This window comes from Thalassophryne amazonica, chromosome 8, assembly GCF_902500255.1.
Source record: "Thalassophryne amazonica chromosome 8, fThaAma1.1, whole genome shotgun sequence".
Lineage (NCBI taxonomy): Eukaryota > Metazoa > Chordata > Actinopteri > Batrachoidiformes > Batrachoididae > Thalassophryne > Thalassophryne amazonica.
This window is the reverse complement of record NC_047110.1, coordinates 100,329,942-100,342,835: the sequence shown is the minus strand read 5'-3', so window position 1 is coordinate 100,342,835 and position 12,894 is coordinate 100,329,942. Positions and strand designations below refer to the sequence as shown.

At 40.7% G+C, this 12,894-nt stretch overlaps 1 protein-coding gene across 1 annotated transcript in view; it reads left to right on the top strand.

Annotated features, from left to right (window-relative positions):
• Nucleotides 1-12,894, top strand: part of mical3a (microtubule associated monooxygenase, calponin and LIM domain containing 3a) — a 188,851-nt gene that overhangs the window by 136,933 nt on the left and 39,024 nt on the right. Inside the window, 5 exon segments of the mRNA XM_034177077.1 lie at nucleotides 1,809-2,004; nucleotides 2,395-2,642; nucleotides 4,383-4,475; nucleotides 5,069-5,227; nucleotides 5,617-5,679. Coding sequence (XP_034032968.1) covers nucleotides 1,809-2,004; nucleotides 2,395-2,642; nucleotides 4,383-4,475; nucleotides 5,069-5,227; nucleotides 5,617-5,679 — 759 coding nt within the window.

Sequence of the window (12,894 nt, the reverse complement as noted above, 5' to 3'; positions counted from 1 at the left end):
ATTTCTATGATGCTTACATGGCTTCCAAAGCTTATTTTAATAGAATTAACAGTCACGTTTTTAATGCAAAATGTAGATTATGAATTGGCATAGTTATTTATAATAAGTGTAAATGTTTTTACATGCCTAAACGTGATTGTGCGATGAATTGCCTGCCTGCCTTTTAACGAACGGCCAAGGTGTATTTTGTGATTGTAACCTCTAGTGGCCTGTGAGTGCTGTTTTAGCTTGACGTGTTCCTTTTAGAGCCCGCTTTGTGCCGTGTCGTTCCCTCTCTGTAAGCCCTTTGGAACCTCTTAATGAAACTCACCGTGCTGTGATTAACTGCTTTTTTCAGTGCTTGTTGGTTGGATGTGAGCTTTACCTTTTCCCCTCCTGTCAGAGCAGCTTAAAACTGAGAGCTCCACTAGTGCTTGAATTAACACCTGTGATTGGTTTAACTCATATTCACTCTTTTGTCGAATGTTCTGCCTCCTGCATCCATCATACGCTGTCCCATCCACTCGCTATAAAGACCTGCTTTGTGTAAATTAAATGATTTCAATATAACCACTAAGTCCAGAGTAAAAATGTTAGAGAATTCTAAGTAAGTGAAGTCTAGGTTTTTAGATATTTGCAGATAGTTACCTGCAAATACTGTAGCAGTACTTTGAATAGGTTTCACTTAGATGGATTACAGTATTTATTAAATGACAAAGAAAATTATATTACAATAACTAAATGTGATGTTCTCCTAAGGTTGATATGCATTATTTGTGTAGGTAAAGATAGTGGCGTCATACTGTGTAGATGACGTTCCTTGCTTTGATCCACTTGTGATCTACATGTGATAATCTAGCATTTAAGGGTATTCTAGGATTAATCTTGCTTATTAATTATTAGTTACTTTTCTTTTGTCATCTATCTGAAGTTAAAATATTAAGTCAAGGCATGTTTTTCTCATGAACTCTGATATATATTTTTTTTCTTTTTCTTTCTTTCTTAGAGAGATAAGAAATTTTGAGCTGCTTGGGCAATTTCCCCAACAGCTATCCTACATATTCAGACTTTAGGTTCAGATATAAATGAAATCACTGCATTTTACTGTTGACCAGTAAAGCGTTTGATATCATATTTCATGCAGTCACACCACTCTACGTTTTTAGTAAACATTTGCATGGAGTTATGTTATTGTCTGTTGTTTTCAGTGACGGAATTATGGGTAGAACACATTGCATAACATTCTTGATTCTGAGTCAATAATACAGCTACATCAGATAAAGGACTTTTATAAAATTGCAGTTTTAAGTTTTGCTTCTTGGCATGGGATAAAGGTAAGGCATCAACCCCATGCTTACACCGTGGTCAACTAGTTTTAGTTCAACATATTTATTTGTTTATTCTGTTTTGTGGGTAAATGATCCAATGCAATAAATTTGATTCTAGATATTAATTGGTGTGTCCTTGTTGATTTGTCCTTATAACCCTGCTTCTTTGCATTTTAAAACTAATTATTATTGTTGTTGTTGTTGTTATGATGTCATTTTAATGGAATACTGCCACTGTTGCATTGTAAGATGGATTTGATGTAACACCTATTGGAAGAATTTATTTTCTTCTGTAATCAAAGTAGTTTTTGCAGTCACACAGTTGTTAATTTTTCCATAAAGAGCTTTTTTATTACTTTTTGAGTAGATCTGTATGATGAATGTGAAGGTTTAGTTTGAGCTTTTCTTTGCTCCCTCCTGCTTTCATGTTGCACCTATCTGGTTCTTAGTCACCTGTTTTGTTTTCTCTTTTCTTCAACCACTGGTCCACCCTCACATCAGTACCTGAGGTCAATGGGCTGCAGGAACCGAGCCTACCTAAACGACTGCGTGGAACCCCAGAGCGCATTGAGCTGGAAAACTACCGCCTGTCCCTGCAGAGGGAGGAGGAGCTGGAGGAGGTGCCAGAGGAGACGCTGGCTGAACACAACCTCAGCAGTGTCCTGGACAAAGCAACAGATGTGGACTTGGGCTCCAGGTAGGATCATTAAAAGAAAAAGTGCACTTTTTCAACAAAGAGGAGCCTTGTTGTATTGTGTTTACATGCAGATGTTGAATTTGTTTTTGTTCAGCACATTTGGGCGGAGGGACAAAAGAAAATTATCTCAAAATTACTGTTTTCTCACAGGCTTTCAGTATCTTCTATCAAATCAAATCTTTGCATTGTTTCCCGTTCCCTCATTGGAAATTGTTGGATCTATGAATATTCATATGCATTCCAATAACTCTCCTACAAAAAAAAAAAACCTGTAGAAACTGAGCAATCTGATCGTCCTCCCTCTGCTGGTTTTGCATACATACACTCTGGAAACATTTGCTCCTTCTTACTCTGACACCTTACTGGGGCTACTGTTTTGTTTTCCAACAGTAGTTCGGAGTCAGACATGGAGGAGGAGGATGAACAGGAGGATCAAGATCAGGAGGAAGTGGAGCAACAACTCCTCAGTCCCTCAGACTTTGGTGTTCCCTGGAAGGAGGCGGTGGAGCTGCACACCAAACTGGGCGGTGACGGCAACCAAGAGGGAGACACTGAAGCTCTGGCTGATGCAGAGGAAGAAGAAGAGGTGGAGGAGGAAGAGGAGGTGGAGGAAGAGGAAGAAGACGAGTCAAGCGAAGGTAATTTAGGCTCCCTCCACCACCTCACCCCACATCCCCCGGGATTTTTAAACTGTGTTGTTGCAGCGTGATTCCTATGCAGTTTGAATGCACTGTTGTTTTATGGATGTGCCAGTACTGATGAATATGTAGGCAAATACCTTTATGTTCATTGACATCATCACATTCAGGTAACTGCTGAGATGAAGATCAAGATGTTTGTGAACATAAAGCAAAATCGACCTTAGTGGCCACCCAACCCTGCGATTTAGCAAAAACGCTTCCTTAATCTCATCCAAACGAAAGGCCTACTTTGCATATGCGTGCCTGCACAAATCCAGACGTCCTGCCTTGTCATCATTCTTATTTAAGATAAGATTGTCGATCTCAAGCTTGGGAAATTCAGGTGTTACAGCATCATAATAAAAGAAACCCATAAACAAGTGGAAAACAAATAATCTGAGTTATTTACAGAAATTTAGATATAGATAGATCTTTATTATTATTATTGCAGGCCGTACAACAAAATTTCGTTGTAGCAATGCAGTTTGCAGCATTAAGAGAGTAAGAGAAATAAAAATTGATGTAAGATATGTACATGAGAGTCCGTTATTTTGCAGACCCCCTCACTAATTCACTGACTCTTTAATCCCCTGCTTGTTGTTGAGACCACGCAGTATATGTATAATAACTAGTAAATGGTAATAACTGAGAATAATGGCGGGGAATAATCAGAAGGAATGCTTCACCAGCTGTTAGAGCTGAGTTAGAAAACCAGCTGTGCTCATGTTTCAACTTTTGATTTGGCTTTTGTTAGTTAACCTCAGTCAGAGGTTACTGTTGATTTGCCAACAGGCATTAACACATAGGCTCCAACCCCCATAACCCTGAACTTGGAATATGCAGGGTTAGAAAACTGTTAAACTCAGTATGTAATCGTATTCAGTCACTTTTCAGACAAAAAAAAAAAAAAAAAAAGGTGTAACTCAGTACATTACACAAACAACTTAAAAAGTATGTTGGTTGTCCACTGCCGGGCTCAGGTTCTTTCACTGACATATTGTCCTCCACAGTTTGTATATAACATTTACAATCATAAATATTCTGGGGTTCTCTGTTTTGAAGTGATTTTTGTTTTTTTTTTTTTTGTGTGTGTGTGTGTGGTGTGTGTGTGTGTGTGTGTGTGTGTGTGTGTGTGTGTGTGTGTGTGTGTGTGTGTGTGTGTGTGTGTGTGTGTGTGTGTGTGTGTGTGTGTGTGTGTGTGTGTGTGTGTGTGTGTGTGTGTGTGTGTCTGGATGCTAATTAGCGCTATTAAACTCTTACCAGCCAGATTTTATGCACTGGTACTGATTGTGTCTTTGTATTGGGTAATACTTTGACTCTGGATGTTTCTATTGGGGAAGAAAAAGTTGGTTCAGCATGTGTCCCTACTTTCTTTAGACTTGCACTTGGTTTAGGACAGTTTAGAACTCTGTATACTCTTGATCTGAATCTGTTCCATGTGTAATGTCAGTGTCTCAAACGTTCTCCTCACCCTCTGCTTCTTCCCACCTCCTCTTCATCACTGCCTCCATGCCTGTTCTGTATGTATCTCTGTGTGTGTGTGTGTGTGTGTGTGTGTGTGTGTGTGTGTGTGTGTGTGTGTGTGTGTGTGTGTGTGTGTGTGTGTGTGTGTGTGTGTGTGTGTGTGTGTGTGTGTGTGTGTGTGTGTGTGTGTGTGTGTGTGTATTTTGGGGGGGTTCTGTCTCCCCCTACTGGCAGAGGGGGAGTATTGCCCCTGGGACAGGGAGCTCCAGTCAGGTCTTTGGCTGGAAAAGTATCTGACAGATGAAGAGGATGTTGGTACATTTAAAGGTAGCACCACTGCCTCTGGATGTGTTTGCAGTAATTCTGATGTTTAAGTCTGATTTCTAAAATCCTGGCTGGTTTTGGTTGGTTTTCTGAGGATTTTTCTTTCCAATAACAGTGTGGCTTTCTTCCTTTATAATTTGCTGGTTGTGTTCTTTTGTTAAACTTGCATTTTTTACAATGAAGTCTATCTCCATTTCTCTGCTGTATAGTACTTTTTATATCATATATGGCTTTAAAGCACTAATCTGATGAATGCTTCCCCGTCAGTGCTGCAGTTATGGTTTGATGAGTGGCAGAATAGTTCTTTAACCTTCTATTTTTGCGTCACAAAATTTCAGGTGTGGCTTTTTTTTTTTTTTTTTTTTTTGCAGCCTAATGCATGCAGCCTCTACTTGTACCTCGCTGCTGATGAGTTTTATTTCAGTGCTACTGTTTTCTAACGGTCTCTCTGCCTTTTCTCTTTGATTTTTTTCTTCCCCCTCTTTTTCTTTACACAAATCTCACCTCTCTATCCATTATCTACCTACTTCTTTGGCTCATCTAACTTTGCCACACCAAAACACAACAATGCACCACACACCAACTGCGCCATTTAGCCAGAAACCTTCACATCCAACAAGTCCTGCAACCGGTTGATCCCCAGGCCATTCTGGGCTTGGTGAGAACACACCTGGATTCTGAGGGGGACAAGGACCAACCGGCCTCAGCATCCCAACTGTCCCAACCCTCTGAGCTCACACAGCCCTCCTCTACAGGTAACACACCACGAGGAGTGCAGCCCTGGGAAAGCGAGTCCCATGCAGGCGGGTCTGAATGAGGACCCAGAAATCTCTGGGTGTGGCTGCAACTGTATGCCTGTGACGGGAGTCGCCGCTTCCTCCAACTAACCCACCTGTTGTAATCATATGATTTTGTTCTTTTAATGTCTGATTTTGTGTTGAATCTCCTACGTTGTCACTCAGTCCATGTTTGTCCTGTGGTGTGAAATTCTTCAGCCACATCTCAGTGTATCACAACTCCATCAGTTTTATATGGTTTTATTCTGTTGTGTTCTCTTATGTTCTCTCTCATGTGTCTCGTTATTTAACATTTATTTCCTTGCCATCTGTCCCTCGTTGTTCTGTATCTTCTGGTTCTAATGTAGCCCCTGCGCGCTCATCCGCCCGACATGAGGCAGTGCGAGTCTGGTTGGAGTCCGTGTCAGGAGGTAGCACAGATTTAAAAGGGGTGACCACATCCCGTTTTCAGCCTCGCATTCTATCTGTCTATCAGCTGGCCTTTACTGGAGCATGTACAAACACGTGCAGAGACTCACATGCATGAACACTGCAAGGCTGTCACTCCAGAGCTCAGCGCTCTTTTGGTCTGATGATAGAATGTAAGTTAAGATGGATGATGCACCCCGTTTTGTAGTAATGAAGCCAAAATGTTGTTCCAAGGTTGACATGTAATATATGCAGAATACGACTTTCAAATCAAATTATGCTCGCTCGTTATCTTAGTCCTTCAATTTCTGCTGATTATCAGGGTCATAGTGGCAGTAGACCAAGCAGTTCATCCCACACTTCCTTATCCTTGGCCAGCTGGCTTGATCCTAGCTGGGAAATATAACCACTGCAACGTGCCCTGGGTCTTCCCTGGGGCCTTCTCCTAGTTGGATGTGCCTGAAAGTGACCAGGGTGAATACCAGGGGCCATCCTCTCCAGAAACCTGAACCACCTTAGCTGGCTTCTTTCTGTGTTTCTGTTTCTTTCTTCTTTCTACTTGGCCCCACAAATCTTAGAAACATGGTGTCTAACCAGATCCTTACTCTGGATGGCATTACCCTGACCTCTAGTAATACTGTGAGAAATCTTGGAGTCATTTTTGATCAGGATATGTCATTCAAAGCGCATATTAAACAAATATGTAGGACTGCTTTTTTGCAGTTACGCAATATCTCTAAAATTAGAAAGGTCTTGTCTCAGAGTGAGTGTCCTAAAAGTTCCCTGAAAAGCCTTCAGTTAATTCAAAATGCCGCAGCTAGAGTACTGACAGGGACTAGAAGGAGAGAGCATATCTCACCCATATTGGCCTCTCTTCATTGGCTTCCTGTTAATTCTAGAATAGAATTTAAAATTCTTCTTCTTACTTATAAGGTTTTGAATAATCAGGTCCCATCTTATCCTGGGGACCTCATAGTACCATATCACCCCAATAGAGCACTTCGCTCTCAGACTGCAGGCTTACTTGTAGTTCCTAGGGTTTGTAAGAGTAGAATGGGAGGAAGAGCCTTCAGCTTTCAGGCTCCTCTCCTGTGGAACCAGCTCCCAATTCAGATCAGGGAGACAGACACCCTCTCTACTTTTAAGATTAGGCTTAAAACTTTCCTTTTTGCTAAAGCTTATAGTTAGGGCTGGATCAGGTGACCCTGAACCATCCCTTAGTTATGCTGCTATAGACTTAGACTGCTGGGGGGTTCCGGTGCAGCAGCTGAGTCACTCCCGGATAACTGAGCTTCTCGCCCTGTCCCTGAATGTAAGCCCAGATACCCGACAGAGGAATCTCACTTTTGCTGCTTCTATCTATGACCTTGTTCTTTTGGTCAGTGCCCAAAGTTCATGACCATAGGTGAGGATAGGCATATTCAATAGCAGATGGAGTACATTGACTGGTATATCAACAGTTTCACCTTCTGGCTCAGCTCTTTCTACACCACAATGGTCTGGAACAGCGTACGTAAAAACATCAGATGCAGCCCCAACCTGTCTATCCATCTCACGCACCAATAGTTGTTGTACAGTTTAATAAAACTGCTTTTGACTGGAATACCAGACTAAAGATTCGAAAACACGCATCCAGGCAGTGTTCAAAGATGGATTGTGCCAATAAACCCAGTTGAGATTACTTATCATGTTAGTGACTGTGTTGGCTAGCTTACTGCTATGCTATGCAGTTCAAAGGGGCATCCAGACAAATGCATACAGATGCACATGATTGGAACTATAATTATTTTAGCCCATGTCCCGTTGTGGAGCAGGTATCTCAGTGGGATAGAAGTTGGACTACCAGTATGTAGACCTGACTTTGATTCCCATTTATGCTGCCCGTCTCTGAGCATGGACAAGACACTTTATCTGCATTATCCCACTCTGCCCATCTGTAAATGGCTACTGGCCTTGGATGGGGAAGTAACTTGTAATGGACTGGCGTCCCAACCAGGGGGAGTTGTAGACTCTCATCCACTTCACTCTGAGAAATGTGGTGTTAGGTATCAGTACCAGTGGGCAAGCCTATATAGGATTTACTTCTTTGTGTCGTATTGACCGATAATCACAGGCTTATGAGCATGCAGTGGTGCCGTGCATCTACCACACTATGGAACCTTAAGCTTCGTTCCCACTGAATAATAAGCCATGTTGATCTCATGAGCCACACGTGGGTGTGTCAGCGATTATTTGAAGAATGATCCACGTTTTAAGCCGTCACATATCCATTACTAAGGCGTCTCTATGTGCCTCTCTGTACCTCGCATGTGCCACGTATCAGCCTATAGTGAGCCACGACCGATCTGTCATTTGAGCCCTGTCCAGCTTCGAATAGCTCGTGTCACCACATATGATTCACATCAAGCCACATATGATCCATGTAGCGCCATGATAACGCAATATTGGTGCACGTTTAGGTATGGGTTTGGTCCAAACCTTCAGCCCTCCCACACTTGGTCTCTTTAAAGTGTGGGTTTTCAGTTCACTGCATCCATTCAAGATGTACCATTTTTTTTTACACACAGCCCAAAAAAAGACGCTTCACTGAGTGAGTGCGCGTTACCGTGAGCCAACTTTTAATTTTGTGTTATGTCTGCAAAATCGCTCTTTTGTGCACTCTCGTTCTGAGTTCCTAGACAGCTCTGCGCTCCTCTTGGCTTCACTGGCGCTATTTCTTCCGTGGCTTTAAACACTCAGCCACTTTGACACAGTGATCCAACTTTTAACTTTGTGTTCGTCCATTGCTGACTGCAAAATTACTCTTTTGCGAGCTGCCGTTTTGCCTAATTGCTCGTCTTGGGTGCCAGTCTGCGTGCACAGAGTGTGCCTCATAAGATGTTAACTCTATCATAAACATAGTTTTACAGCTAGGAATGAGCGTGCAACTATTTTACCAAGCTATAAAAACAATAGAAATAGTTACCTTTTAAGCTGTTCCAAAATACATTCCTCATGGAGCAGGAGAGAGAGAGAGAGGAAAAAAAGTCCAGATGAAACAGTCCTTCGTGATTCCAGAAGTGATTAGAGGTGTTTTCAACATCCAAACTGACAGAAAATGGTTAATCCGCTACAAAATAATTATTTTATATACAGAGTCCGGTGCACAAAGCTGGTAGAATTGTGTGCGCAAGAGGGCTGAGCCAGTCCACACCACACATGCCTCTAAAATCCTTGTTTGTCCTCGTGGTACCTCGTATACAAACTGTCCCACGCTGTTGCTACTAAATTTTGAACTTCTTGAAATTAGTGCTACGCTCAGAGATGAGCCTTATTAGCTGAATATACTGCCTCTCAGAGCCACTATTCTCCCACGATAGTTGAATAAGTCTTCTCATACCAAAAAAAAACATGTTGCATGGTTCATTATTCATCCTTCATTATTTGGTGGGACCAGGGCTTTAGGCTCTAAATGGCAACTGTTCAAGCAGGCAACTGGTCCATCCCCACCTCCTGAAAGTAGCCATTTATCTGCTACAGTGAGGTGAACATGGCCTTCTCCAATCCCTGGGGTTCTCAAGAATGAGGCACGTGCTTGCAGTATCATGCCCAAAGAAACACGGCACACAGCCAATATGTGGTAACTGACATTCCTTCACAATGCAAGTAGTACGCCATATGAGTGTCCCTAAGTAACCATTTATTTGACATACAGTCAATCTAATGGTTCTCAAGATTTGTCCACCAGTACACAAAATAACATTACTTCCAAAGAACCACTTTGAACTTTGTCTTGTCCTTGCGCAAGGAAGTAAAATATTATTTAACTGGGCAGAAAGAAACTGTCTCCTGAAATTCCTGAAAATGCTCTCTAATTAGGAAAGATCTACTTGCAGCTAGGTGCAACAAGGAATTTTATGAAAGAAGAAAAAGGGACTAGAAGTGTCTTTCAACAAACATGGTGATGTTTCAGAAGTGGATGCATTTTGGTTTCACTTTTGGGTGCTGTCCAACTTTTTTTTTACCATCTGTGTGTCAGACCAGCACCTGTGTTTCACCTTTTCATGCTGTGCTGCCAAAATCCAAGATGTACAGTGCATCCGGAAAGTATTCACAACACTTTTTCCACATTTTATGTTACAGTCTTAATCCAAAATGAATGAAATTCATTTTTTTCCTCAAATGTCTACATGCAATACCCCATAATGACAATGTGAAAAAGATTTGATTTTAGATTTTTGCAGATTTATTAAAAATAAAAAGCTAAGAAATCACAATGGAAGAAGCTCTTCCTTGAGCTGTCTAAACTGAGCGAATGGGGGAGAAGGGCCTTCATCAGGGAGGTGACCAAGAACCTGGTAGTCAGTCTGTCAGAGCTCCAACATTGCATTGTGGAGAGAGGAGAACCTTCCAGAAGGGCAACCATCTCTGTAGAAATCCACCAGTCAGGCCTTTTATGGTAGAGTGGCCAGTCGGAAGCCACTCCTTAGTAAAAGGCACATGGCAGCCCACCTGGAGTTTGCCAAAAGGCACCTGAAGGACTCTCAGACTGAGAAACAAAATTCTCTGGTCTGATGATATATACATTTATATTGCCTTACAATATAAAGCGCCTTGGGGCAACTGTTTGTTGTGATTTGGTGCTATATAAATAAAATTGATTTGATTTGATGAGGCAAAGATTGAACTCTTTGGCGTGAATGCCAGGCATCATGTTTGGAGGAAACCAAGCACCATCCAGGAACGTAGTTCCTGACCCCAGACTGGTTTGACGGTTCATCTTTCAGCAGGACAATGACCCTAAGTACACAGTCAAGCTATCAAAGAAGTGGCTTCAACTCTGTGAATGTCCTTGAATGGCCCAGTCAGAGCCTAGACTTGAATCAGATTAAACATCTCTGGATAGATTTGAAAATGGCTGGACACTGACGCTCTCCATCCAGCCTGATGGAGCTTGAGAGGTGCTGCAAACAGGAATGGGCAAAACTGGCCAAAGATAGGTGCATCAAGCTTGGGGCATCATATTCAAGAGGACCTGAGGCTGTAATTGCTGTCAACAAATTAGTGAGCAAAGGGTGTGAATACAAAAGTTTTTTCATGTTATCATTATGGGGTGTTGTGAGTAGAATTTTGAGGGAAAATTTATTTACTGTATTTTGAAATAAGGCTGTAACATAACAAAATGTTGAACAAGTGAAACTGTGAATACTTTTTGGATGCACTGTATTACTCTCTACTCACTTGCATACTGCCAAGTATATGTCTGGGACTGAGATTGGCAGTTGAGGTGTCAGAGTCCTGGTGTTGTGTTCTCTGAGGTATCAAGCGTGAGGAAATTTAATTTGGCAGTGAATGCATTTGTGGAATATGGGGTCACTGTTCCTGTGTTTTGGACTAACCACTGATGGTAATAGCACTTGTACTTACACAGAGAATCAGGATGTACACACACACACACACACATATATATATATATATATATATATATTAGAGCCCGACCGATATGGATTTTTTCAGGCCAATGCCGATAACGATATTTGGATGGAAAAAATGCTGATAATCGATAAATCGATAAATAATTAACTTTATAACAGATGAATTTTCAAGTTCAAAAAATGCAATCAAGAATTAAATCTTTGTGAAATTAGCAAATACATATCCTTAAAAACAGTTGTGAAATACATCTGATCTTGTACCTCTTGTTGCTGCAACGTAGATATAGGTTATATTACAGGTAGAAAAACTTTTTCAGTTACAGACAAGTAATTGTGAGAGGAAAGAAACACAAACACTGAGGAAACATTATTTTCACAAGACTCCTTTATTTTTCTAATCTGCAACTTTCAAGAACAAAAAAACTTTCAAACAACCTTAGTGCAAGCAGAGGTTGGTTTTAGTGCTGGTAGAACATTTTAACAAGAAAACATGGACTCTGATATAACATGTGAGGAAACTAACATATAACAGTAAAATAAGATTCTTTTCACAAGACCCAGTAGTATGTTTGTGCAATTTTCAAGAACAGTAACAAAGAACTGTCTAGTACAAAAAAATCTGTGCAAAGTTGCATTAATATCTAATTTATATATATATATATATATATATATATATATACACACACACATACTTAGAGAGTATATAGAGTTTATGATTGAGAATTTTGTTTATTGAAGAAAGGTTATCCTATATCTGTGTGGAAAAAGGAATTGCTTCTTTAAATATGGCTAACAGGTCTTAAAGGGGTTGTCATTTACGGCATTTATATTAGTGTCATGGTGTCTTTGTAAAAAAAAGACTGATAGCAACATTTGCTGTCAAAACATCCCTCATAGACATTGAAAAATGTCCACTTTTAGGTTTTAAAGAAATGTCCTGCTCCTCTCATATGGGGTGGGGTGATGAGAGGGTGTGGCATGTCTCTTGCTGACAGACGTGCTCGCATCACAATGGCATTCCATGGCATTATGACAGAAAAGTGTAGAATGTACTTGTGATTCAAACATAATGTGCAGTGATGTACAGTATTTCAGAATTAAATTAAAAATTAATAAATTGGATACCTTCAGATGGCAGATGTAGTCTTTGTTAACAGCAGTATTTGAACTTTGTTCTCTCGGTTGTCTCCCCCATTTTGAGATAATGTCTCATTTTTGTCCATTGGTGTTCCATAGGTGTAAAAATTACTACATACCTAAAATAATAATAATACAACCCCAATTCCAGTGGAGTTGGGACGTTGTGTAAAATGTAAATAAAAACAGAATACAATGATTTGCAAATCTTCTTCAACCTATATTCAGTTGAATACACCACAAAGACAAGATATTTAATGTTCAAACTGATAGACTTTGTTGTTTTTGTGCAAATATTTGCTCATTTTGAAAGGATGCCTGCAACACATTTCAAAAAAGCTAGGACAGGGCAACAGAAGAGTGGGAAAATTGATGAATGCTCAAAGAACACCTAATTGGAAACAGGTGAGTGTCATGATTGGGTATAAAAGGAGCATCCCCAAAAGGCTCAGCCGTTCACATGCAAAGATGGAGCGAGAATCACACTTTGTGAACAACTCATGAAAAAATAGTCCAACAGTTTAAGAACAATGTTTCTCAACCTCAGTTGCAAGGAATTTAGGGATTCCATCATGTACAGTCCATAATATAATCAGGAGATTCAGAGAACCTGGAGAGCTTTCTACACGTAAGCAGCAAGGCCGAAAACCAACATTGAATGCCCGT